The sequence below is a fragment of the Dunckerocampus dactyliophorus genome, chromosome 5 (genome assembly GCF_027744805.1).
Source record: "Dunckerocampus dactyliophorus isolate RoL2022-P2 chromosome 5, RoL_Ddac_1.1, whole genome shotgun sequence".
NCBI lineage: Eukaryota > Metazoa > Chordata > Actinopteri > Syngnathiformes > Syngnathidae > Dunckerocampus > Dunckerocampus dactyliophorus.
The window spans coordinates 1617735-1645388 of NC_072823.1; the positions used below are offsets into that span (position 1 = coordinate 1617735).

Genomic DNA, 27654 nt, shown 5'->3' on the forward strand with positions numbered 1-27654 from the left:
TATAGATGTTCTGCGAGCCTCCTGATCTGCTCTGTACACTATGTACGCTGTGCCAACGTAGTCGAGATGTGAGTAGTAAGATGGCGTCTCTTTGGCTTCAGCGGCTTGCACGGGCGCGACGTATGAGCCATCCAGACTTATTAGTACAGATCAGTGTAGCTCAGCCCTGATAGCAGTTTGCTAGTTTTGATCCAGCTTGTTGAGTATGAAGTGTTTATTATCTGACCGGAATCTTTACATGGTGTCCCAACTCTAAAAGAACCACTACCCCCTTCTTAACAGTATCCGAATTACAAAAATACAATAAACAATAAAGCCTCATTTTCAGGTGAATCCCCACCCACAGTGACAGGTTTTCACCGCTGCGCCGTGTAGGGACTAATTGGAACACCAATATAAATGAAATCTTAAAGATGAAACACTCTTAATGCACAAAATAATCATCAAACTTACTTATTTGCTGATATGAAGCACACAGAGCAATCTACAACACCCTGACTCCTTCCTGCGTCGGTCCGCCGTGAGGCGTTCATGTTCACTCGTAATTGTGAACGTTAAGCGGTAATTCGTTCTTCATTTTTATTCACGTACCCCCATGACAATTTGTACCCCATTTTGGGAACCTAGGATTTAAAGCAAGCAGAGGCTGCTTTGAAAATTCAAAAAGAGAGCAGGCCTAAGTACGCAGCGTCTGCAAACTTTGAAAAGGGCGTCCACTGCAGGTAAAATGTTTGTTTTCCATGTCATATGTCATGTTTGTGGCATTGTTGTTTTTGCTCCCGGTCCATGACGATGGAAATGTGGTGCGGGCCCGGTCCTCGCGCACCATGGCTCCACTGGTTGGCACGTCGCAGCTCCGGCAAGAGTGGACATGCGGTCCCGGTATTCTCAGTATGGCTCCACTGAATGTCCCGCTGCTACTTTGGTGATGGTGGAAGTGCGGTCTGGGCCCACACAGTCTGGTGCTGCGCTCCCGGCTCTACTGGATGTCCGGCCGCCATACATAAGCCATAAAAGACATAAATATGCCTCAAGATTGTGTGTGTTGCTGTCAATGTGTTCCTGTGCTCAGGGAGCTGACTGGCGGGCAGAGAGGAAGTTGATGGTAGGAATGTTATCACTGTAGTTTGTGGCACTGCTCTCATTGAAATATAGTAACTCAAAATGCTAAACCATTTGGTCGGGCAGTCATTTAAAGGGTTTTTATTATATTATTATTTTACAGTAACATGGTTGATATATACTCAGGGCTTAGGACCAAATGTTTGCAAATAGGCGAGAGCATTGAATATGACTTTGGACTCTTACGTCTCCCTCTACTGTCCATAAAAATAATTATGGGTGATCTGTAGTCACAGGTGCTCCGTTGATAAGTCCAGTCAATGGTAACTATAGGAAATAGGATTAAACCGCTACTTAAGATACTGGTGCTGTTGAGTCTTGGCAAGGGCTTATTTAGCCTGAGATGTCGCCTTAATGCACAATAATTACTCCGGCAAAAGACATCTTAAGCACCGGCACTGAACATAGCACTAATGACATCTGATATGAATGTTTAACAGTGTCTAAGAGCACTGAACGTGGTCTATGTAGTCTATGTGGTGTATAATAATAACACTGTCATGCTGACGGGCGGTTTTTGGTTGTCTTATTTAGCTACATAAGGGGGCCAAATAAATGATACAACGTGGTTCTTCAACCACATTAACCCTGAAGAGATCCTGGTGACATTTTGCCTCGGTTGGTGTCCAATATAGCGCGCGTCTTGTTGTGTTATTAATACACTGCGTGAGTCCAGCTGTGTTCCTGATGTATTTGTACAAATGTCCTCTTTTGCATCCTTAGCTTGCTGACAGAATGGAAACTGGAAGTCAGCTATGTCGCAAGTCTACGATGCCATCAGCTCTCAAAAGTGTTAAAACAAAACACGATTTTATAGTTAATTTAATATAATTAAAAAACTGCATTTTGTGTTCAGTTGTGTTATCATTGACTAATATTTACATTTGTTTGATGATCTGAAACATGGGCCTGGTGGTTAGCATGTTGGCCACATAATCAGGAGATCGGGAAGATCTGGGTTTGAATCTCCATTGGGCATCTCTGTGTGGAGTTTGCATGTTCTCCCCGTGCATGCGTGGGGAGGGAGGGGGGGTGTTCTCCGGTTACTCTAGTTTCCTCCCACATTCCAAAAACATGCATGCTAGGTTAATTGGCGCCTATAAATTGTCCATAGGTATGAATGTGAGTGTGAATGGTTGTTTGTCTATATGTACCCTGCGATTGGCTGGCGACCAGTCCAGGGTGTACCCCGCCCCAGCTGGGATAGGCTCCAGCATACCTGTGACCCTCATGGGGATAAGTGGCATAGAAGATGGATGGATGGATGGATTTGAAACATTTGCGTGTGACAAACATGCAAAAAAATAATAAATCAGGAAGGGCGCAAACGCTTTTTCACACCACTGTATCAGCTCCTGGATCCTTGAATTCAGTATGGATCGATCTAGAAATGAAGAAAAATAAAATATAAATATACAAAATATAGCTACAAATATAATATAGTACACAGTAAGTAATAGTAGTGGTAGGAGTCGGCCCAATGATTGTGTGTTTATGGGGCTCTCACGGGCAAAATTCCAAAAAAAGTGCAGTTTTGCCATAACAAACAATTTATGTTGCAATTTGACGATTATGTTATAAAAAAATAAACATTAACGTTGTTCAGGCCAGTATTTGTCATGTGTTTTAAAAAAAGACTACAATTGGTGTTGGTATGGAAAAAAATGCAAAAAAGTAATCGTATCGGAATTTAAAAAATCCGGTATCGTCCATCTCAACTAGTAGCCACTTCTAGCTAGCAAAGTTAGATGGAATCCCGCCCCTTTGAGAGCTCGCGAGACTTGAGATAAGAAGCGCAGCTAAAAGGTGGGGGTGGGGTCAGCGTTCCTTGATGCAGACGGAGGAAGACAAGCGGGTGGTCAGACTCAGCTGCAGTCACACTGAGCGCTCCCGCTCGTCCCGCCGGCGTCACTGCCCTCTCCTTCTGGAGTGCGTGGAGCATCGGTGATTCCCCACAGCGCAGTCATAATATCATCTGAACTCTCACACACCATGATGATATCCGGGAACCGTCGAGCCGCAGTCATGTCTCTCCCTGCGGTGATACTTGGAGCCCTGATGCTGCACACCGTGTCTTCGCAAAACGGTAGGAAATTAGCTGCCCCGTTTGATTAGAGCGGTTTTCTAGGGCGACGTCGCCGTTGATGATAGACGTCATTTTGGCACATTTTTCCTCCACCTGCCGAGCCGTAAGGTAATTCCCCCAGGTTTCACGAAGATCAGCGGCTGTGCATCCAAAAATGGAGGCTTTCAGAGTATCGATGAAAGGTGAATAAGCTGTGGAGGCCACACAATGTCCTGTGTGATGTCCCCCCCCAAATGTCCCTTTTCTTAAATTGTGGCGCTGAATACAGAAACGAGCGCCAAGGACAAGTTCCTCTCAGCAGCTATCGGATGGGATGGCGATACACGTTACGTTACATTGAAGCTGCACGCAGACACGCACCAATAGATGAGTAGGTGTATACTTGTTGGTCTGAAGAAGTGCAGCTCTGTAAATAGCATCAATCCATTTTGCTGCATGCTTCTATTTTTAGCATAGAGATGCTGCACTGGGATCCATGGCTTTCATGTCCTTCCTACAGTGAATCTGTTAACTCTTTGCAGATAGGCACTGCACAAGCACATTGATTTGTCAGTCCAAATGACCCAATGCTCGTAAATCTGGTGCCCCCGCCCCCATCCCGAACTAGTCAGATCAGGGCAGTGCAACCCAGCCTCGGCCACAAGTGAGTTTGTGTGTCTCTTGGCACGAGGAAATTCTGCACCTGACACGGTGTTGGTATGCACTGGCCATCTTGTATTCAGCAAACGTGCTCCCCCCTCTGTTTCTTCTCCGGTTTGCACTTTTGCGCACGATGCTAAAGCGTTAAGATCACGGTTTCAGTGCTTGGTCGTGACACAGCGGCCTTTCATACAGTGCTTGGTTGAATTTTTCTGTGTGCAGTCCCACAACACGGAGGTTTGTCACATGATTGTGTGCGGCAAGAGTTGTTTGTTCACGGCAAGGCTGTAATATGCAAACCGCGCATCGTGCCACTAAATGTTGTTCTCAATAATTTGTCGCGACACGACACAAAACAATGCAGCGTGAATAAACGGCTTTTGTGTTACACCTTTTACTCCGTACGAGACACGGACTGTAATTGACAGTATTTGTGGTGGAGATGGTGGGGGAACGTCATCATCGAATTTGCATCACGGCCGTGACGCATGTGCATGCAATTTTTTTACCCATATTTAAAGACAAGTTTTTGTTGTATTATTACTCACTATTAACAATTCAGCTGTTTCTCGTTCCGCTATACGCCATGATGCTTTTTTTGCACACGTTACTCATTGTCTGACAATGACGGTAATAATAATGTAGCATGTCAAGCACACATAAAAATCCAAATGTTTTATCAGCTGGATTTTAGAGGTGCACATGACATTGGCGTGGAGTGGCCGCCACGCTGCTCACCCGGCATGTTTGGCACATCCGAGGTGGCAGGGTCTGTCTCAGCAGTTTTATGTTAAGAGGGTCAGGCACCACCTTTAGGTGTTAGCCTGCAGTGGTTTGAGAAAATGTTTGCCCCCTTCCTGATTTCTTATTTTTGTGCATGTTTGTCACACTTAAATGTTTCTTATCGAGGCGTCAAAATGATCGATGTTGTTATTTTCTATCGTTCGATGAATTGTTTTATTGATTATGATGACAGGCCTACATGGGATCAAGATTGTACCATCCTGACTACAAGGGGGTGTCCACGGCTGAGCATAAATTTTCACGACTCGGTCAATACCCGACCATCACCATAATGCAAACACAATTCTCTGAGATGAGCTTTATGGCGTACCTCAGGGGTTGGCAGTCTTTTACTATCAAAAGAGCCATTCAGTCCCCTCTTACGCTCAAGAAAAATAGTCAGGCGCCCCAAACGTAACACGAGTTGTAGTCGTCTTACATTTGTACAACATAACACAGCAAGCAGAAGTGCAGCTTGAGTCCTCCCTGTATTAACTGGTGTAAAATGAAACCAAAAAAATAATATCACAAAAAAACATGTAGTTGCAGCTTGGCATTTTAAAAAAAAGTAAACAAATGTAGAAACTTTTCTTCTTTCAGTAAGATGTCACTTTTAGCCGCCAATTAGCGCAAATTTTGCTAGATTGACACCACGACAGTATTAAACAGCTAGACGGATTAGAAACAAGACTACAGGCTCTCATTTGTTACCAGTATTAATGAATTATGTCTTTTTTGATGCATTCATGGTTAGCTTACCGCGCGCTCAAGAAGCCACGTGCAGGTAAAGCCGCGAGCCATCGACCTGGATGTGACGCATATTCTAATTGATTCATGATAAACATTTTTTTTTAAATTCACTATTCAAGTTTCACTTCAAACTCCAAATCAGTTGTTTTATTAAATAATTGCTCACAACCAGAAGGAGCCACAACCAAGAGGCATGCGGCTCTGCAGCCACGGGTTGCCTACCACTGGCCTCGCTGGCTGTGCGTTCTCCTACTTTTGTTGCTGTAGAGCATTACTATGGAAACAGGGCAGGAGGGGAGGGTCTATCACCATGTGCCCACACACCCCCCCAGAGAACTGGAGATGCATCTTCTATAAATCTCCTTACAATCCATTGTAGGCTCCACAGTGCTTATAGAGCACTGCTTTGACGGCAGCCCTGTGTGTGTGTGTGTGTGTGTGTGTGTGTGTGTGTGTGTGCGGACCCCATCTCTGAGATGTTTCATTAATGCCACACTTTACTCAATGTTGGCACTGCATCACTGAATAATCGTTTTACCCCAACGCTGATATTTTCATCAGGCGTGATTTATGCATTACGACAAGGTCATTTAGGGGAGTTTTGCATTTGAGTCCTGACACCAGTTTTGATGCATGATGTCATTATTTGAACACGACCAAATGAGCGCAGCCTTGCGGGGTCATCCCAGCTGAATTGAATGAAAGCTTCCCAGAAATAGTGCACATGCTCTAATCATAACGGCGCTGCTTGTTCTGAGGTTGACTCTGTTCTCTCTTCTCCCTTTAGTGACTCATGTTGGTTTGACCACATTGCAAATGTATTTAAATGTATGTTGTTTTGTTCTGATTTTCTTTTTGTGGGCTCATCCTTGTGCATGCTACCCCTTCTAAACCGCCACCGCCAGCGGGCTTTGTGAAATCACCCCTTTCTGAAACGAAGCTCACCGGAGACACCTTTGAGCTGTACTGCGACGTCATCGGTAGCCCCACCCCTGAAATCCAGTGGTGGTACTCGGAGATCAACCGAGCCGATTCCTTCCGGCAGCTGTGGGACGGCGCCCGTAAGCGGCGGGTATCCATCAGCACGGTCTACGGTGTCAATGCGGTTAGCGTGCTGGGAGTCTCGCATCTAACGCTGGACGATATCGGGACATACGAGTGCAGAGCCAGCAATGACCCGCGACGTAACGACCTGCACCTTAATCCCGCCATCACTTGGATCCGAGCACAGGCCACAATTACGGTGCTGCAGAGTGAGTGGTCGTTGTAGCAGAAGTGTCCTCCCCCTCATGATAGAAACCACATGTAACTCCTGTGAGATGCAGCCTCCCCTGGAACCTCTTCAGAGGCCCCTTATCTCCCTCCGTAGGTGTTGTCATCCCTTCTAGAGTAGGATGTTCTCTTTCTCAAAGCAGAGGTCAGTTGTGTTTTGCATCTAGTGCCCCCATGGAGCCCAAATCACCTCACCCACAGCCTTCCCCTTTATCTAGTGACAGCATGTAGGTCCATCATATGTAGGGCTAGGCCTGTCACGATAGCAAATTTTGCTGGTCGATAACGGCGCTACAAATTGTCGTCGAGAACTGATCTTATCGACAACATTTTTTGAGACCATTTTTTTTCATTATTGTCACGAGAGGTGTAATTCACATTTGAACCACTAGATGGTATTCAAGTATAGCGTACCCATGTGAGCGACATTAGCTTGAAACAAAGTTGCCTGTATATACTGTATGTTGTTTAAAATATATGCCATACATAATGGAAAAAATGGTTGTCCAAAAAAAATGGTTGTCCAAAAATGTTGTCGATAAAATCGATTATCGATGATAATTTGTAGTGCAATTATTGCCCAGCAAAGTTTGTTACCGTGACGGGCCTGTGTTTCATTCCCATTATGTCACTTTCCGCGGTTAACAGTAAATTCTGTTTTTATTGGCCAATTCCGTCCACGGAAATCAAAGGGCCCTGCATATGAAGCCACAGCTGAAGTAATGCATTGCAGAGATACTGACCATAATAACTGAACAGTATTTCGGTAGTTTTGAATCTTAAAAGTGTGTGTGTAGACATAGAGTGAGTGTGTCTTATGTGGTGAGTATTCACATTAAGAGGTTCACCGGTGTCTACATGTACAAACAAGATAATCAGGATTAAGCAGGTTACAAGCGCTCAAATCAGGATTTTGCATGGTTTTCAGCATTGAGCAGCATTGTGGATTTTATCGCTAAGCTACTGCTTGATTGCAGCGCTAACTGACAAATTACAGTTTGTCACTTTAGGCTTGAGTTGTAGTAAGGCCTGTCACGGTAATCGGGAAATCAATTGACTGCACGATAAATAAAAAGGAACTGGATCATTTTGCCGGCATCTATATATTGACGTGTGAATGCGTGTTTGTTTTCCTCCTCTCTTTCTGCCAAGCAGGCTGGGTGACAAGCGAGTTCACTCTGTGCATCTGTCTCAACACCTGAACGGAGTGAGTGAACCCCCCCCCCCTCCGGTCAGTCATTCAGTCTCTTTGTCCCAGTGAGGAGAGGCGCGCTACGTGCTAGCAGTACTTGCTGGCTTTGTGCGTGGTGTTTCAATACTTTCTTGGTGCCTGTTGTGTAGACCGTTTGCGCGTTGTCATTTTGTGACATGATAAAGACAATGAAATAAATAATAGAAAACACTGGAACTTACGCTTCAGTGATTGAAGTACAACATGCCACCGTGCAGCAAACATGACCCAACTAGTATTTCCTGTTTTTTTTTGTCAGTTTTTAAAAAAAAAATAACGATAACTACTTTAAAATCAGATTGTGATTTTTATTTAAGTGCAATTTTTGCTAAAACAGACGAGTCCATTTTATTTAAATTTGTTTTTGCTGTTTAATTTATTTTTACTTGAAAGCTCTCAACATTCCAAGTACAATGTTAACCCATTCAATACCAAAGATGTATTTATACGTTTTTATAAACACGGACACTTGTTCTCAAGATGTATTTGTATGTATTTTACGTTTTTTTTTTTTTTTTTTTGCACGATAGGCAAAAAGAGGTGATGATGCAACTGCACAATAAAAGACGTCACTGTTAGAGCAGTTTTAAGCCACGGCAGAAATGCATTTTGATAAGCGCTCGGCTTGGATCTTTTGTATGCTGGACGGCAAGGAGGAAGTGAGAGGGCGTGGAGGAGTGTAGCGTGCAGAAGGTTACACGTTGTAGGGAGAATTTTAACGCTTGCACGCGCGTGCACACAGTTTTAAATGTGAAAATTGTAAATACTTCATGGTATAATATTTGCAAATAAATTGTTATTTTGATGTAAAACAACCCCATTTTGCGTTGATTCTGATGTGGTATAGTTGTTTCGATATTTGAGCTGTCACAAAAGCAAGAAAAGTTATGAACCAAATGTATCTTTTCACAAAAGGCTGCTTTTCTCTCCCCCCCCAACCCCCACGGGAACTGATATTTTCCTGAAATCTACCTATGTTCTGCTGCCAATTACTAAAGAGCGGGAAAAAGTAGAAACCAATTTTTTCCCTTATGATGAAAGACGAGACGTCTCATCTTGCTTTTGGTAGGTTCCATGTTTGTACAGCCGTAGAACACAATATTCTGTGTGCCTTGGAAAATCAGTCAAAATCGTCTAAAATGGCCAGAAAAGTGGCTGGGATTGAATGAGTTAAATACTCTTCAGAAATGAAAGTTAATTGCTTTTGATATGGTTTTATTCCACATATGATCATTACCTTAAGGAAAAAATTGTCTCAAAATAACGTTGACGATGTCGCTTATCGCTTAATTTGTAGGACAACTATCGTCCGGCAAACTTTATCGTGGCAGGCCTGTTTGTAGTCCATTAAGAACCTTTTTCACACCTCTTTCTGTCATATAATCAGTATGATAGTTTGCTCTTTCACTTGAATCAGCAGTCAGCGTACGTTTGTCTCGTCCCTAGTCTCCCGTTAATTCTGCACAAAATGACTGCACTTTGCGGTCTGCTTGTGTGCTCATCTGAAGCCTCCGTCACATATTTCACAACACCATCGTAGCCCACATTTCAAGTCTGCGTGACATCTTGCCCGGGCTGATCCCTGTCTTTCTTCCAGAGCCATCAATCGGTGCCTCTGAGCACACTTCCCTTCCTGTGGAAGGCCACAGTCCCCCTTTCGCTCTTCAGTGTAACCTGACCAGCAGCGACAATCCCCTCCTGGAGAGCTACTGGATGAAAAACGGAGAGGAGATCCCAGAAACTCGCAGCCCAAATAGGAATACCGAGTACAAGTAAGACCCTCTGCCTCGCTCCTTGGAAATGAAGCATGTCTGTGCACATGCATATGCTAAAAAAAGAGGCTTAGCGTGGCTTCACTTGAGGTGTGCTTCTCGTCTGCAGGCTGAACAAACCAAGAGGAGATGATGCTGGGGTATACATGTGCGTCTTCACCTTCGGGATATCTCCTGCCGCCAACACAACCATTGAAGTGAAAGGTGTGGTGTTTGATTTGCGAGCTGCAGTTCTCCTGGTCTTCTTTTCCAAGGCCACATTGCATATATTGCCAATAAAACTGTGAGGCTCAAGTACATGTGGGCTTGTCGTGCAAGGGCGTTTTGGCGGCTCATGGACAGCCGCCGCCCTTGACACCTCCCGTCCAACCAGTGGCCAGCTCAGTGGCAGCAGATGGTGTCTTGTTTGTGTGATGCACGGGGATTATGTCCCGACGACAGAATCTGGTTGCAGCCGCACACACGTTGCTATGGAGGGAAATTAGCACATTTCAAAGATGGTTGTACGGACCAGCTGACCGGCTGTTGTGTTTTTTCAATTAGTTTGGTCATACCTCAGAGGGAGCACTCTAAAACCGAGAATATGTATACATCAGTGTACTATTTTTCTTTTACTCTGTCCTGCTGCTTCTATTCAGCCACAGGCCCAATTTTTTAGGTTTTCCAGGTCTGAAAACTTCATCCTACTCATCCAAATTCAGTTCTGACCTCTTCCGAGGCCAAACGACCACCCTTGTAGACCTTATCTTCACTATTTGTTTTGTTTTGCTGGAGTTTAGTTGAAATGGGATTGGTAGATTTTGTCTACGACTATCTTAGTCGTTAACAAACTGGACAATCTGGGCTCACAAACACAGCCTCCTAGGTGAAGGTGGTTCCCATGAATAGCATTATTATTTCAACCTGTCCCTTTGCATTTCTTTTTTACTCATCTGTGATTTTTTTATTTTCCTTGTAGCTGCCCCTGAGATTACAGGCCACAAGCGGAGTGAGAACCGGAACGAGGGCCAGCGTGCTTTGCTTTATTGTAAATCGGTGGGCTACCCTCATCCCGCTTGGACCTGGCGCAAACTTGACAACGGCATTTATAGGGTATGGTGTGTGTGTGTTACTATTTCTGCATGAGATATGTTTTCATATTATGTCAGTGACGAGTGACTCATTACCAGCCTAAACGGTAGTTTAGTTTGGGCGGTGGCTCAGAGCGGGTCGTCCAGAAACCAGAAGGTTGGCAGGTGGACCCTCGCCCGCTCCACGCAGTCGCTGTCGTTGCGTCCCTGGGCAAGACACATCACCCACCTTGCGTCCATTGCTGCCCACACTGTGGTATGAGTGTGAAGGCATGTTTGGCAGCCACGTTTCCGTTAGCCGCCGTCTGACTGATGATCACACCGTGAGCCTCCAAAACTCACCACAGAAATGTTTGTTCTTCAAATGCCGTGTTAAATGAAAGCTTTTTAACATGCTACCGCCACAAGATACTTTTAGTGGCATGTGTCGGCGGTTCCGTTCCACACGGCAGACATGACATCATAACTGCACAGTCAGAAGCACCTCAGCTGCAGCCACATGCCGTACTAAAACCGCTGTGACTTTGAGTGTGTTAAACTTTAATCAATCAATCAATCAATCAATCAATCAATCTAAATGTATGCGCCTTAGTCATTAGTTCCTCAGTAACTAGTCTAAATGTATGCGCCTTAGTCATTAGTTCCTCAGTAACTAGTCTACATGTATGTGCCTTAGTCATTAGTTCCTCAGTAACTAGTCTACATGTATGTGCCTTAGTCATTAGTTCCTCAGTAACTAGTCTAAATGTATGTGCCTTGGTCATTAGTTCCTCAATACTTCCGGAGTAACTAGTCTAAATGTATGTGCCTTAGTCATTAGTTCCTTATTAGTTCCTCAGTAACTAGTCTAAATGTATGTGCCTTAGTCATTAGTTCTTCAGTAACTGGTCTAAATGTATGTGCCTTGGTCATTAGTTCCTCAGTAACTAGTCTAAATGTATGTGCCTTAGTCATTAGTTCTTCAGTAACTGGTCTAAATGTATGTGCCTTGGTCATTAGTTCCTCAGTAACTAGTCTAAATGTATGTGCCTTGGTCATTAGTTCCTCAGTAACTAGTCTAAATGTATGTGCCTTGGTCATTAGTTCCTCAGTAACTAGTCTAAATGTATGTGCCTTAGTCATTAGTTCTTCAGTAACTGGTCTAAATGTATGTGCCTTGGTCATTAGTTCCTCAGTAACTAGTGTAAATGTATGTGCCTTGGTCATTAGTTCCTCAGTAACTAGTCTAAATGTATGTGCTTTGGTCATTAGTTGCTCATTAGTTCCTGGGTAACTACTGTATTTTTGTGTACCTTACTGTCAAGTGTGACTATTTTATTTATTGAAGAATTACCTGTCGCCATTTTAATTATTATAAAACATTAACACTTTTGTTTCCTTACTTGACCGAAAGTGAATCAAACCGTGACCTTAAAACCAAAGTATCATTCTTCACACTCCTACCGTCAGGCAGACGCTACAGGAGTTTGAAGTCCAGGACCACAAGGCTGGCAAACAGCTTTTACCCACAGGCCATCAGGCTTCTCAACGAAGCACTCGCACACGCCGCACGCAACACACGCACACACTCATAGCACTTTATTTATTTATTTATTTGTATTATTTATTTGTATTCATGTCTCTTCTGTTGTTGTTGCTTAATTTATTGGTATTTATGTTTCTTATGTTCTTATTCATTTTCTTGTGTTGTCTTTCTTTCTTTTTTGGGAGAATGAACAGAACAAGAATGTCATTGCATAGTATAACCACCAGTTTTACTGTGTATATGACAATAAAACTCTTGAATCTTGAAGTATGTACTGAAATGCGATGGTGCCATATTGTTATGAAAACAACAGCAATTCATTTTTCTTTGACAGGAAATTGACAACTCATCTGGACGGTTCTTCATCAGCAGCAAAGACAATTACACTGAGCTCAGCATTGTCAACCTGGACATTAACTTAGACCCAGGCGAGTACCAGTGTAACGCCACCAACTTGATTGGCAGCAGCGACGAGAGCTCCGTGCTGAGAGTCCGCAGCCATTTGGCCCCCTTATGGCCTCTTTTGGGGGTTTTGGCCGAGATCATCATCCTGGTTATCATCATCGTTGTTTATGAGAAACGTAAGAAGCCTGAGGATCTACAAGACGGTAAGTCATGTTTTGGAGCTCTTTTCAAACCCATTTATCCTGCCACTGTTTTAAACAGAAACCAGGAGAAGTGAGGAGTCACGCACTCACCAGGTACCACCTGTTAAAGGCACACACTCAAAGTCACAGCAGTTTTAGTACGGCATGTGGCTGCAGCTGAGGTGCTTCTGACTGTGCAGTTATGATGCCACCTACTGGATGGACTGTTAACAACAACCCATTTAGACTGATCATTATACAGTGGTGCGTTGCTTAGTGTCGTTAATCCGTCCCAGAAGGTCCGCCGAAAGCCAAAACCGGACCCTAAACAAGGATAGTTTTCCCATACAAAATAATGTAACTTAAATTCATCGGTTCCAGACATCCAAACATTAAAAAAAAACACATTTTGTAGACCACTAGATGAGGCAATGTCAGTAGACATAGCGTGTGAATGCTGAAAAGCTGAAGCGAAACTGAAATAGTTTGAAAATGTCTGAAAGTCGCAAAGTAGAATGACTATAAGAGCTGTCTGAAAGCTGGAGCTGGACTGAAATGCTGTGGAAATAATGTAAAACGTAGAATGAAAGTAAGAGTAAACGAAGCACTCTTCCAGCGGAGCTATGCAACCTTTGCAGACTCACCAGAATGGGGGTAGTAGTCGTGTTCTTCTGCCTCATTTTTTGTCCGCAAACTCTTCCTTGCACATGCTGCTTCCCATCATGCTTTGCTGCACTGCTCTAGAAATATTTGTGAATACTACGTGTTTAATGTTATATAACTTCATATAACATGATGAATGCATAAACAACAATCAAACCGGATACCTTTTGGGTTTCACCGAAAATAGGAAATGACACTAAATGTGGGAATGTTTTCAAAAGTCTGAATAGGTAGCACACATCTTAAGTGGAAATTTTGATGCTGGATTTGTTTGAATTGGTTAAGAATTGGAGGAGGAGTTGGGGGACAAAAATTGAGGCGGAATAAGAAGTAAAATAGCCGTTCATAATACATTCCTGATCAAAATCTTAAGACCAGTTGAAAAATTGCTACAATTATCATTTTGCACATTTGGATCTTAATGAGGTTTTAAGTAGAGCTACAATATGCAAAAACAAGAAGGGGGAGTGAGACAAAAAGCACTTTGAAAAAGTCATTTATTGAAAGCAACAATTAAACTGAAATAGGCTGTTTATCAGCTGATCAAAAGTTTAAGACCATCAAAAAATGACAAAAAACTCTCCAAACCAAAACAAAAAATGTTCTCAGTAGGACTCAGTAATGAGGAGCTCCACCGTTCTTGTTCATCACTTCCAAAATGGCTTTGGGCATGCTTGATGCCAGTGTTTCCAGGAGGCTAGTGGGAACATTGCTCCAAATGGTGAAGATGGCTTCACCAAGGGCATCAACTGTCTGGAACTGATGGCCATTTTTATCAACTTCCCTTGCCATCCATCCCCAAATGTTCTCTATGGGATTTAAATGAGGGGAACATGCAGGATGGTCCACAAGAGTGATGTTATTCTCCCTGAAGAAGTCCTTGGTCAAGCCAGCATTGTGAACTGCAGCGCTGTCCTGTTGAAGAACCCAGCTGTTACCACACAGACGAGGGCCCTCGGTCATGAGGGATGCTCGCTGCAACATCTGCACGTAAGCGGCCGCCGTTTGACGACCCCGCACCAACTGAAGCTCCGGTGTTCCACTGAATGAAAAAGCACCCCAGATCATGATGGACCCCCCTCCACATCATCTCAGGTGGGATCTCCTTGTCATGCCAGTAACGTTGGAAGCCATCTGGACTGTCAAGGTTACATTTTTTCTCATCAGAGAATAAAACTTTTTCCACCTTTCAATGTCCCATGTTTGATGCTCCCTGGCAAAGTCTAAACGGGCAGTTTTGTGGCGTTTAGGGAGACTTTTTTGCATTTTAAACCCTTTTCCCGCAGATGCCGTCTGTTGGTTATTGCGCTGCAGTCGGCACCAGTAAGGGCCTTAATTTAGGTGGAAGCCCGCCCTGTGTCCAATCGGATCCTCAGCGCAGATGTGATTTTTTTTTTTTTTTTTGGGTCTACTGCTTGACTTTTTTGTTCCATAATGCTCAGGATCTTAAAAAAAAAAACTTAGAATGACTGATTTACTGCTCCCAACCTCAGCAGCAATGGCACGCTGCGAGAGGCCTTGCATATGCAGCTCCACAATAACACCACATTGAAAAAGAGAAAGCTTCTTAGCTTTACCATCAGGAGGGCATGACAGTGTGAATGCATGACAGAAAATGAACATTTTGAGCAGATTTTGGCTTTTATAGCCTGTGGTCTTAAACTTTTGATCAGCTGATAAACAACCTATTTCATTTTAATTGTTGTTTTCAATAAATGACTTTTTCAAAGTGCTTTTTGTCTCACTCCCCCTTCTTGTTTTTGCATATTGTAGCTCTACTTAAAACCTCATTAAGATCCAAATGTGCAAAATGCAAATTCTAGCAAATTTTCACCTGGTTTTAAGATTTTGATCAGGTCTGTATAATGTGTGTGAATGCTGAAAGCAAGTAAGTTCATAATTTAGAGTTTTGCTTGCAGCAAATGATGCAAAAATATTGACAAATGAATGAACATAAATGCTTAGGGCAATTTTTTTTTTTACCTCTTATTGCACTCATGTTGCACAAAAAATCTATGCAGAAAGGTCTGTTAAATACATTTTTACATTAACATCATTTTTACCTGTCTTGGACACCCTTGGCAGACAACCAGAAAGGGGAAGGATGGAGGAGTTGAAATCGGAATGAAGTCCTCCACGGCACGTTTGTCATCACTCGGATACTCGCCACGTGTGCCCAAACCAGCCTCTGCTTGCTTTTTAAAAGAAAACTGCACTTTTTAAAAATGTGGCCCACCATCCACACTCCATATCTGAGACATGAACGCACGTGTTTCTCTTGTGTGCGTTCTAAAGATACTTCAATATTTGAGCGCACACCTAACACAGGAAATGTGCCTTTCAATGTTATTTTGCACGGCGGCAATAGCACTTTAACAAAAGCACTTTAACTTACCTATAAATTACAATATTTCCCGGGTATAAGACGCACTGGTGTTTACGCCGCACCCACTAAATTTAGAGACGAAAACGGTTTTGTACATTTATAAGCCGCACCGGACTATAAGCCTCACATGTCCACATCATAAAGTGGCATATTTTGGCACTCACGAGTCCGTGAGGACCAGGGAGCTGTATATTCGGCAGGAGCCAATCATGAGCAGTGACACAACTCACAACAAGCTTGTCAACCCATCGGAAATCTCAGCAAGTCATTACTCAAAATAAGTCTGTTGCACGGTGTCGTCTTAAAAATCATCACACAGCAAACTAACACTCAAAAGGTAGCTCAGAAATATACAAGACAAATAGCAATTCAAGTTTACAATTAAAAAAAACAACTATTTCAACGGCTTCCCATCATGCATTGCTTTCCAGCAAGGCAGTTGATTGGCCACGGCTGCCGGAGCGCTACAATGATTCATTCAGCTGTGTGTTTCCACCAGAGGGAAGCTCCCAAAATGACACCATGAATCAGTCTTCAGCCTGTCCCGATAATCGATAAAACGATTAATCGAACAATACGTTGGCAGTGTCGTGTCTGTTTTTATCCACCTCGTGCGTTGCTTTGTGTAGTTCTTTTATGAAACCATGAGTAGGATTTCTATGTGAAGTGGTGACCTCTCACTATTTCAGTGGGGTAGAGAAGGTCATTGTGAGCCGTGTTGTTACTCGGGTTGAAAAATAAAGAGCTACCTCTTTTTTACCGAGTGCTAAAATAGGTAGCTTCTATGACTCGTGCAGGTAGACTATACTTGAATACCATGTGGTGGTTCAAATGTGACATGACACTTAATGAAAATCAACAAAGCAAGTAATGAAAAAATGGTCGGAATTATCGATTATCCCCATTAATTTATGGCACAATTATCGACCAGCAAAATTTGTTATCGTGACAGGCCTAGTCAGACTTTAGTTTTGAGTAATGACCTTCTGCGATTTTTGATGGGTTGACAAGCTCGCTGTTGGTTCCCTTATACTAGCTCGTGATTGGCTCCTGCCAAAGAGGGAGTTGCCGTTTCCTCACTGACTCGCGAGCGGCACAGTATTTATACGATTAGTAGTCGTTCTGAAGTATAGGAGATGTCACAAAATTACAACATAGCCGTAAATTAGCCTCACCGCTGTATAAGCCGCAGGGTTCAAAGGTTAAGAAAAAAGTAGCGGTGTGTACACCAAAAAAATGATGGTACTTGTTTATTTTTGGATGTAAAACTTAAGTTGAGTTTTGTTACAACCTTCAGAGGTGAGCTGTGGTACAAAATACAGGATTCACAGGTGTAATTTCTTTTTATGTGGTTCTTTATTAGGACCTGACTCACAGAGGTTTGTTACAAAAGCCAAACAACATTGTTGGTCATGTGCTGTAATTTCTGGAACAGGACATCCCTGGTCTTCACCCTCTTTGGAAGGCTGCTGTCACTCGCAGCCTTCTTTGGACTCAAAGCGGCTCATGTTCGAGTTTGTCGCACTCAATGAAAAAGTGCATGGACAGGAATCATGAACGGCGAGGGTCCATTGTTTGGCCGTTAAGCCTTACAGGCTGCCATAGTCAAGGGTGAACTAAGTATCACGAGATTCCGTCTTTGGCGTGTCATCCAAGATGGCTGCATAAACAAACCAAGCATACGCACTAACCTGGTGGGCGAACACAAACCAAGGCAAAATTTTTGCATACATTTTGGATGTGAGCCGAAAAATGCACTAACCGGGATGGACGTTAAACGAGGTACCACTGTAATGTGAATGTGAGCAAGGGGGAGCAGACCCGTCAAATCTTTAAAGAAAAAAAGGTAGCAGCAAATACAGTGGTGCAAAAGTGTTTGCCCTCTTCCTGATTAGTTTTTTTGCATGTTTGTCACACTTAAATGTTGCAGATCATCAAACTAATGTAAAAGTTAATCGATGACAACACAACTCAACACAAAATGCAGTTTTTAAATGAAACTTTTTATTATTAAGGGAGATCTATCAGTGTGGAAAAGGTTATAAAGCCATTTCTAAAGCTGTGGGACTCCAGCCAACCACAGTGAGAGCCATTATCCACAAATGGTGAAAACATGCAACAGTGGTGAACCTTCCCAGGAGTGGCCGGCCAACCAAAATGAGCCCAAGAGCGCAATGACGACTCATCCAAGAGGTCACAAAAACACTTTTTCACACCACTGTGTCTGTGGCGGTCCATTTTTAATTGAAGTAGATAAATGAATGCACAGGAAACCCTGCAGTGCAGAGGCATGGCATTAACAACAATTATAGATTGTGCACAATAAAACACTCAGCATGTAGATATATGTTTGCAAACAATTCAAAGTACATTAAGAGCTTATACTATTTCTAGATCAGAGTGATGGACAAATCATTGGAGGAAGATCGGGTCCTTTCACTATGTAGCCAGCAGGAGACTGTTGCGTTGGAAAGTATAAGTGTGACAGTATCTCGATATGGCGATATTTTATCGATTATCGATATGCGCCCGCCAAGTATCACTAATTTAGATTTACGTACGTTCGCTATAAACTGCCTCACTCATTAGTTCCTTTTGCGCAATTCCTTGGCGCAGCCAGGGCAGCTAGTACAGTGGTCCCCAACCTTTTTTGACCCACGGACCGGCTTGTGTTCCCACAAATCTCCCGCAGACTGGGGGGCGGGGTTCGTACATTATTGCGGTCAAATTTATCTTATTTATTATGTATTGTGTAAAACTAAGACATGGCTAACATCAAAATAAAAGCACAAAATGAATGCGACCCACCATCCACCAGTTCAACTTCCAGCCAAGTTTTTCCATGCGCTAGCATGAATTAACTTGAGACAAATGTGCACATTAGCACTCAATAAGTCATCCAAACTTACTTTTATGCATTCCCACGTAGTATCAGCATTTGACACCAAAATACAGTAGTAGTCTATCTGTGCGGCATGAGATAAAGTTAGCACACCCACAATGGTAATGGTCAAGTGAGACGGATGTTACAGAGAGAATCCGGCCACTTTTCAAAATAAAACCTAAAAAAAAATGAAATAACGGAAATAATTTTTTCTTTCTGTGCGGCCCGGTACCAAATACCAGGGGGTTGGGGACCACTGTGCTAGGGGGCCACCTCGTGGGAGCGGCGGAAAAGCCGGCGGAAGTCGGCAAGCGAAGTAAACCCACAACAGTAGAGAACATGGCGGACACGAGTAGAAAACAGAAGTTGAAAGATGCACCGGCAGCCTACAAGTCAAAAGTGTGGATGCATTTCGGGTTTGACAGTACTGATGGTGGAACAAAGCTGGAGAAGGACTTTGCTACAGGCAAGAACTGTTTCACAAAAGTCACGTATACTGGAAACACAACAAATATGCCACTTGCAGCGCCATCACCCAGAGCTAGTAAGCCAGAAAGCCGTGGCCAGACCACCGTGGGGGCTCTACTTCAAGCAAAACTCCCTTTCAACTCCCCCAGGTCAAAGTCGATCACTCACGGCATATCTCTGTGTATTTGCAAGGCTCTGCAGCCGTACAGTGTTGTCGAGAATGATGGGTTTTGCTTTGTGATGCACACTTCGGAGCCACGCTATGAAATATCAAGTCGAAAACATTTCACCAAAATCTTGTTTATCAAATGTTGTTGGTTCCCTGGAAATGTGCAGGTAGATGCCTTGCAGTACATTTGCACTTTACAGCAGTGTTACACAGAAATGGTGTCACTGTTTCTAAAATAAGCTGTAGGTTTGTTACTGCAATGCTGCACTGCAATAGTGACTGTGTTAGAAAGACACTCATTTGTTTCCAGGAATATTGCAATTAAAATATCTGTTTCTGTTTTTCTCTTTAATAGTAGTATCGCAGATTATCGTAGATTGATTTCCAGACCAATATATCGATAATCGCTGTATCGCCATATCGTGAGATAATCGTTATCATGATCCCTGTATTGTGAGGAACACAGAGGTTCCCACCCCTACTGGAAAGCTTCCATTTGCAAGCGTGCTTGGCTGTCCTGCCCCTGCTGGTGGAAGTGATGGTAATTATAATGTGAGGTAGTGCAGCCACCATTCCACAGAGAAGCTAGCGTCCTGCGCAGCGGTGCAGGCAATTAGGATGCTTTCCAGCGTGCACACGCACACTGTTCTAGAGGGAAGCGAGGCCGGCGTGGCTTGCGCTCTGCCGTCTCGCCAAACCATCAGAGTGCATTCCTTCTCTACACATGGTCACCTGACACTTGGCTGTGCCCACATTCAATAATTCAGTCGGACGAGGTCGAGCCAGTAGGCCAGTACTGTTGCTGGAGGTCACGCCTTGTCAGGACAATTTGGTGCATTTAATATGAATGAGAAATATGATACTGCAGTGTTGTGGAGATGGACGTTCTCGGTCATTAATCGTATTCCGGGGACCTGCTGCATGCTGAAGTAGCATTTAGAAGCTGCCAATACAAACACGGGAGTCTGTCATCCTTCTGAGCCCTTCGTTTTGCTGCAGGACCATAAATGATGCATTCATGGTATTTTGCTGACCTTTGCCATACAAACAGAATTTTTAGCCGATCACAGGTTGCTGTATGCAGCATGCGAAGATCGAGTGACACCTCTGTGACTTAGCAAACATGCTCGTTATGATTATTAGTCATTAGTTTAAGTAACTTTTGGTATTGCTTTGAGCCAGAGTCAAGTAACACTGCTCGCGCACTTCTGAATGACTGCAGGACATGTTAATAATTGATATCGTAATTGCATTGCCTTAAATTAGGTCAGCTTGTGCTGAATATTTTATTGTTGTCATATCTTCCATATTCCCTTTTCCCCCATTTGCCTAACCTAATCGGTGTTTGTGGTAAGTGTGAGACCGCATGCTTCATTCAGCGCCAGGACACTTTTGTTTCCTGTTGCTCTATTTCAAACATGGTTTGCTGAGTTAAAATGATGTGTTCATTTTGCGTTGTCGTCGCAGCGGCAGTGCAAAAGCATGCAAAATACTCCCACTAACCTCAGTCAATGTTGAAGGATGCTGATTTATGATACAGACTCTTCCTGACTGTGCATGAAAGCAGGATTTTTGCTATTAATCCAGCAGTGTTTCCCGCAGGGCTGAAATCTACATGTGGCATTTGATTGCATGGGGGGATGACATCTAATTTGCGCAATTGACCATGACTCAAAACTCAGTGGAGGTTTCCAAAACTCGGTGACGGGTAAAACAAAACCTTAGCAGGTCTTTCTCCTAAACTTCCAAATACACTACCAGTCAAAAGTTTTAGGACACCCAATTTTTTCCAGTTATTTATTGAAATTCAAGTGGTTCAAGTCCAATGAATAGCTTGAAATGGCACAAAGGTAAGTGAAGTGCCAGAGGTTAAAAGAAAAAAGGTAAGGTTAGCCAAACGTGAAAAGGAATGTGTACAGTATATCACAATGATGCTGTTGTGCAGAAGTGGGGGTTGATCAAGCCTTGGCGGTTGGGTGCAACTCATTCCTACAGGCGTTCCAAGTTCTGGAGTCCTTACCACCTCCTCTGTCCGCATAAAAGTAGCGTTGGGAACACACTGCGGAACTATACCCTTGTGAAGGTCAGCTGAACAGCACCGTACTGGAGAAAGTCATTTGTTGCTGCAAAAATGTCAGGAGAAAAGAGGGAATTAACAATGGAAGAGAGGCAGAGCATCTTAACGCTTCGCAATGGAGCTTTTTCCTAAAAATAAACTGGAGTGTTCTAAAACTTTTGACCGGTACTGTCTCTCCACTCCGTGTCATAACAGGCATTGCCAGAGACGGCTGTGAAAAGGGGGGACTTTTTTGACCTTTGGTTTGGATGGGGCGGGGTAAGCAAGGTGGAGGAGAGGGATGTCACTATGCAATACGTACCCGGAACGCATTAGGCCTACGTCACTCCCTCCAGCTAATTTTTACACAGCGCTTCTGCGAGGTCACATGCTGTGATAGTTATTATTTCTGAATGCATGAACATAAATGGTCAATAACCGTACTTCATATATGTGATATGTTGGGAGGCTGTTTTAGAAGTGACTCTTTAAACGTAGGCGCATTCTGCACATGCGTCCAACCCAGTTGACCCGATTGCGTTCCGGGTACGCATTGCGCAGCACGAGGGCTAGACATGCTAATCTGTTTTGCTGCCACGTATGACACGGTCACACCTGATGATATTACCATTTTTTTTCTCGCTAATTGCAACTGATGATTGCATTATGAACAGTAAAATCGAATGCATGACAGGCAGTTGCCGTACTGGTGTGTTAAGAAGCAGCGTTAGCACGCCATCGAAAGGAATGATGAGCTACTGCATGCAGCAGACACTCCCAGTATCATGTGGAATGAGCCAGGGCCAACTGGTCGCGGCAAATTAAATAAAGTAGAAGCAAGTTCCAAAGTTATACGCGGTGGGCTGCCACACGTGTGTGGGGAAACACTGCTTTAGTGTGTTATTTCTCATTTGTCCATGTGGTGCTGTGCTGCATTGGATTTGTAACGTCACGGGACATGCTCCCTGCTTTGTTCCATCAGGCTGCATCTCCATCTCATTAAACTGTGTCACTGTGGATGAAATGCCAAAACAACCTAACCAAATTCACCAGCTTGGGTGCTGTGAGCAAAAAAACCTTCATCTTACTTGCCTTGCTTATTTTTGGTCTTCATTTCTCCTTGTTTTCCTGTGCTGCTTCAGACGATGACCCAGTTGGACCAGTGTAAGTACCAACACAACATCAGAGCCTGTGTTTTTTTGTTTTTGTTTTTAGTGCTCGGAATGAAGTACAACACAAAACCCAGGTCATAAATACCTTGATGTGTCGTGCTGTTTTTTAAAATAAGTACAGTATTTGTAGTCTCTGTGCAGTCACTGACAAACGTTTCACCCGTGATGAACGCCAGTCTGTATATCCTGCATTTCCTTCGGTGATCGGCAGCTGTGTTGTCCACTTAAATAAATGCTTCGCTTCATATAAAGACCTCCTTTTGCAAAATAAGTAACCTTCATTTGTTAGCATTTCCACCGTGGCTGTGGAGACATGACCGCAGGATGGAGTACCACCAGCGAGGCCTGTCACGATAGCAGATGTTGCTGGTCGATAATAGTGCTATAAATGATTGGCAAGCAGCGATAATTTCGACCTTTTTTTAAAGAGGTTTTTTTCATTAATTCACATTTGAACCACTAGATGGTACACAAGTATCGTATAGTGTACCTGTGTGAGTCACAGAAGTTGCCCATTTTAGCACTTTAACTCTTTATTTTGCAAGCAGAGTAACAACACGGCTCACAATGAACTTCTCAACCCCACTGAAATTGCGGGAGGTCACCACTTCACATACCAGTCCTACTCATGGTTTCATAAAAGAACTATACACAGCAACGCAATAGGTGGATAAAAACAGACACTACCAACACGTAATGCAGAATAGTAACCAACAACTCTGAGTTCTAAGCAGTCAGTGCAGCAAAGCATGCTGGGAAACAGGAAGTGCTCCTGGTGACGCTACACTACATAGACTGTCGCAGTTGTGTAGTGTGTTGTTGAACTAATATGGGGGGTCATATTTGAGCAGGAAAGCTGCGCATGCACGCCCTCCCAGGCACCTCGCAACTACTGCCAAACACCTCCGACATCTCCCGAAAAGCTGGACCGCAACTGCACTGAAAGGCTGCACCTCCCCCGCAATGCAGTGAACCACACCGCCGCATTTCGCTGATCGAATGCCCCGGCAAGCGCCGACCGCCGGGATGAAGGCCCCGCTGCACATCCGCACTGGATTCGGCGTTCGGCTTAAAAACCATCATTTTTGTGCCTTCATTGATATTAGAGTTTGCTTGCTAACTGCTTGCACTCTGTGCATTCACTACGTGCTGTAGCTAGCCCCCGCCTCCACGCTTCACTCTCCATTCATTCCACTATACAACCAATGCACACAGAACCCTCCTGCGAGACGAGGAAACGGAACAGGCATACAGTACATATACGCACGTCAGTTTATCGAGGCGTCAAAATGATCGACCTTGTTCTTTTTCTATCGTTCGGTTAAACATTTTATCGATGAACCGTGACAGGCCTACCACTGGCCAGTCAATTCAACAAAGAAGGGAACATGCAGCACAGTGTAGTTGGTACCTGGAGACCTACAGCACATGCATCTTTGCCTTTTTTGCTAAAAAACAACTGGGCTTTATTATTTACACACATCATCATGATCTTACAGCCGCGCAGCAAGCGCAAACATGCATGCAGGCGTCCTGCGCCATTTCACGTTTCAAATGATGTGGCTTCACTCCATCATGCTTAAAATAAAAAAAATTGAATCATGCTGTTTTATGGTTGAATAAGACCTATTGTTAGTGAAAAACTGACATTTTTGGTGTAAATGAAGCCCTTTCTATCATAAAAATGGCAAAATGAAGAAAACTACAAATATAAGGCATTGAGAAGACCCATTCAAGGATATTGTGATGACACAGCATGGTCACTAGGTGTCAGTAATCTTACTGTCATGTTCAGTTACACACGCAAGCACCAGACTTGATCGTCGGAACAACAGGCTTTTATTGCAGGTTAGAATGATCTCACAAGACACGATTATCCCTAACAAGAGCGACTGTTGAGCTAGAAGTCATTTCTGAAGCCCCGACATCACTTCCTGTCCTGAAGCACCCGGAGCATGAGCATTTATCACGCCACTTCTTTATCACGTCAAAGAAGTTTAACACTACAAATGAAGAAAGAGAAGAATCAAAGAAATAGAAAGAAATACATCTTTTTAAATTGGGGACCTATTGAATTTCCCAGGGACCCACTCAAATCACCCGATGTGGATCCCGGGGAGTCACTACATTGAAAAGCTATCAACATCACTGGCCATGGGATTCCAGTGCCGAGGGCCCAATGTTCGCAGTTAGGGATGTCCCGATCCAGTTTTTGTCTTCCGATCAGAATTTTTCTTTTTTTCTTTTATAGTCTTGCCGTTCCGATCCGGTACCGATCTTTTTTTGCTTGTTTGTTTGTTTTTTGCTTTTTTTTATAATAATAAGCTTTTGTTACAAACATGAATTTGTGGAATTGAATATGGTTATGAAAATAGCTCAGCAAAGAATTAAAAATAATGCAAGCAAAGTATTGCTGAACGTACTTTTTGATTCTACGGCAATACCAACAATATTGTTTGGCTTTTGGAGCAAACCTGTGGGAGTCAGGTCCCGCATCCAATAAAAGGTCCAATAAAAGATAAAACTGGAAAAAATGGCCGTGCAAAATACTTTGAGGGTAGGACTAATCATTTGTCATGTTGATAGATCAATTTGTGGCGTGATTTAGAATGTGACTCTCTTCGGACCCTATGAAGTGTATTTTATTTTTGACCTTTTTCACTTATAGAGTGTGTGCTATTTGGGTTCGTGAATAAAATGCTAACATCCTTCCATGTATTGATGCAATCCATCAGTGGCCCATCCTGTCCAGTCATTGAGAAATAGATGTAGCTGAGCTAACTTTTCTACTGGGATGTCAGCCTCAGCACATATTTGGTGCTACAAAACCTTCAACAAACTGTGATGCCCGCGCTTGATTAAGGAAGACGGAGTCACAGATAGCTGATGAAATAGATATGAAACTGCGTATTTCTTCCATACAGTGTGTTGAACGGTCTGATACAGATGCAATTGCACCCCTAAAAACCCCCCAAAAAACACACCCAACAACAGTAAAATGAAAACAGGGTATGAAGAAGAGTCAGTAATGTCCAGATTATACTGTAGTACACTGCAGTACACTAGCTACAGCTTATACTTCACTTCCAAAGGCTCTTTAACTCACACTTTATCACACTCTGACTTCAGCGATGTGAAAGTACGACACCACATGCAACTTTGATTCTTGTCGTCTTTGACAAACACAACAGTTCAAGCTCAAATTGAATAAAGAAATAGCCAATAAATAACGACAATAATGCTAATGAATTCCCTCGCCAGCCTTTACTGCCACCAAGCGCTGTGTTTGCGCTCGCTCACTTCCACCTTTGTCACACTGGCAGGCCCCGAAACACACTGTAGCTGTCCTCGGCTATGCCTGCCGGTGACTAGCAACTCGTAACCCAAATTTTAGTTCGCGGTTCAAAGCAAAAAAATCAGCAGAGAGACGGCTAAAAAACACTCACTAGTTGGGACACTCGGATGCCAAGGTAGCGCTGTATAAATGACAATAAAAAATAACTGCAGTGCTCCTCTCTCTGGTATTTGAGACTTGACGTACCCCGTGACGTGTCAACTCCCAGCGACCGTAGATACAAATAACTGTGCTATTGTGCAGAGAGCCATCTGCCGGGGCTTTCAATCTAAAATTACCAATCGAAATACATTTCTCTTTCTCCATTTCTGCTCAGTATTCGTTCTCGCTTGTGGCTCCACATCAAATGCCACACCGCTGCATCTTCTCAAATTACGGTGTGGGCCGAGTGTCAAACAGGACGTGCACACGCGTCCCCAAAAAAATAAGGGCGTTAAAGGGAAGTTCCTTGAACTCGTTATTAACATAAATCAAACAGATGCGGCTTTTGTCTTTGCAATTGACTGAACCTATTTCAAAATCTGTCCAATTTTTTAGGAAAACCAATTCAACCAACAACCACAAAGACAAGAACCTGCGCCAGAGGAATACGAATTGAGCTGCCTGTTTGCAGAGTGAGTATTCAATTATTAACCAGGCTGCTGATAAATATGGACAGTATTACAAGCCAGTAGGGACAAATTACACACATTGGCCCAATGTGTGACGTTTGTACTGAAATGGGATCCTCTAATGAGATGTGCCTTATGTTTCATTTGCAGGGTACACTACGCTTACACATGCATTGACCAGATGAAGGTAAACAGCAATGGAGTCCACGCCAGTCAGTCGAATGGATCTGCCATTAAAAGTGTGCTTGTGAGGGAATTTGAGTGAGGCATGCCTTCTGATTTCATTGCGTGAGGGTGCAACATGCTAATCAATATGCGCTTGATAACATAACTATTCTTACTGCATGCAGTTTGTTGACGTGTATGATTTACCCCCGCCGTCTTTATTCGCTACTTTTACAACTTTTAAGATAATGGCATGCAAGGTATTGACCCTCTATTCGAGACAGGAATGTTTTGCGTTCTCTCAGAGTGGCTTCATGTAGATAATCTATACTGTACGGTTTTAGAGAGGGGAAAAAAAAACACATATCGGCAGTGTAGATACGGCAGTTTTGTACAATTTTATCATTCTACTGCATATCATGACCTAATTAATCATTATAATACGAATATTACATTTAAAGGGCTTTGCAGTGTCCCTCTAAACCTAACAAGGTTCAATGTATGTATGTACTGTATGTATTAAACCACTGTAGCTACAGTACGTATTGATATAATAGAAATGGTATGATGCACTTAAATGTTGACAATAATGGCAAACTGTATAAACCTACTTTAGAAATGTTACAATCATTCCAACATTGTTTTGTAATTACAGTATGTATTGTACAGCATGGCTTTTATCCTATGCAACTAATACTGTATACTGTATTGCCTAAGCAGCTTTTCATTCTTCTGTGACAGTATTAAGCTATATTAGGAGCACCATAGAGCGTAGATGTTTTATTACACAGCTGCATGGTTTCTGTACAGTGGATGTGGAAGGGACTTGAACGGCCTGTGACACAAAATATAGATTCATTTTTAAGAATAAACATTTCAAAAAATGTA

At 43.1% G+C, this 27654-nt stretch overlaps 1 protein-coding gene across 5 annotated transcripts; it reads left to right on the forward strand.

The window, feature by feature from the left end:
* The first annotated feature begins 2926 nt into the window (after positions 1–2926).
* On the forward strand, positions 2927–27654 carry LOC129181196 (neuroplastin-like). 5 transcript variants are annotated; one of them, XM_054776007.1, is made up of 9 exons: positions 2929–3208; positions 6286–6633; positions 9481–9655; positions 9765–9859; positions 10614–10747; positions 12585–12858; positions 22606–22627; positions 26528–26604; positions 26752–27654. In XM_054776007.1, the coding sequence occupies exons 1-8, from the start codon at positions 3115–3117 to the stop codon at positions 26586–26588; spliced, it is 1203 nt and encodes a 400-aa protein (XP_054631982.1). In that variant the 5' UTR covers positions 2929–3114; the 3' UTR covers positions 26589–26604; positions 26752–27654. The 5 variants fall into 5 exon arrangements, with proteins under 5 accessions (XP_054631983.1, XP_054631982.1, XP_054631984.1 ...); XM_054776009.1 differs by having other exon boundaries at positions 22618–22627; XM_054776008.1 differs by lacking the exon at positions 26752–27654 and having other exon boundaries at positions 2927–3208; positions 12585–12951; positions 22618–22627; positions 26528–26542.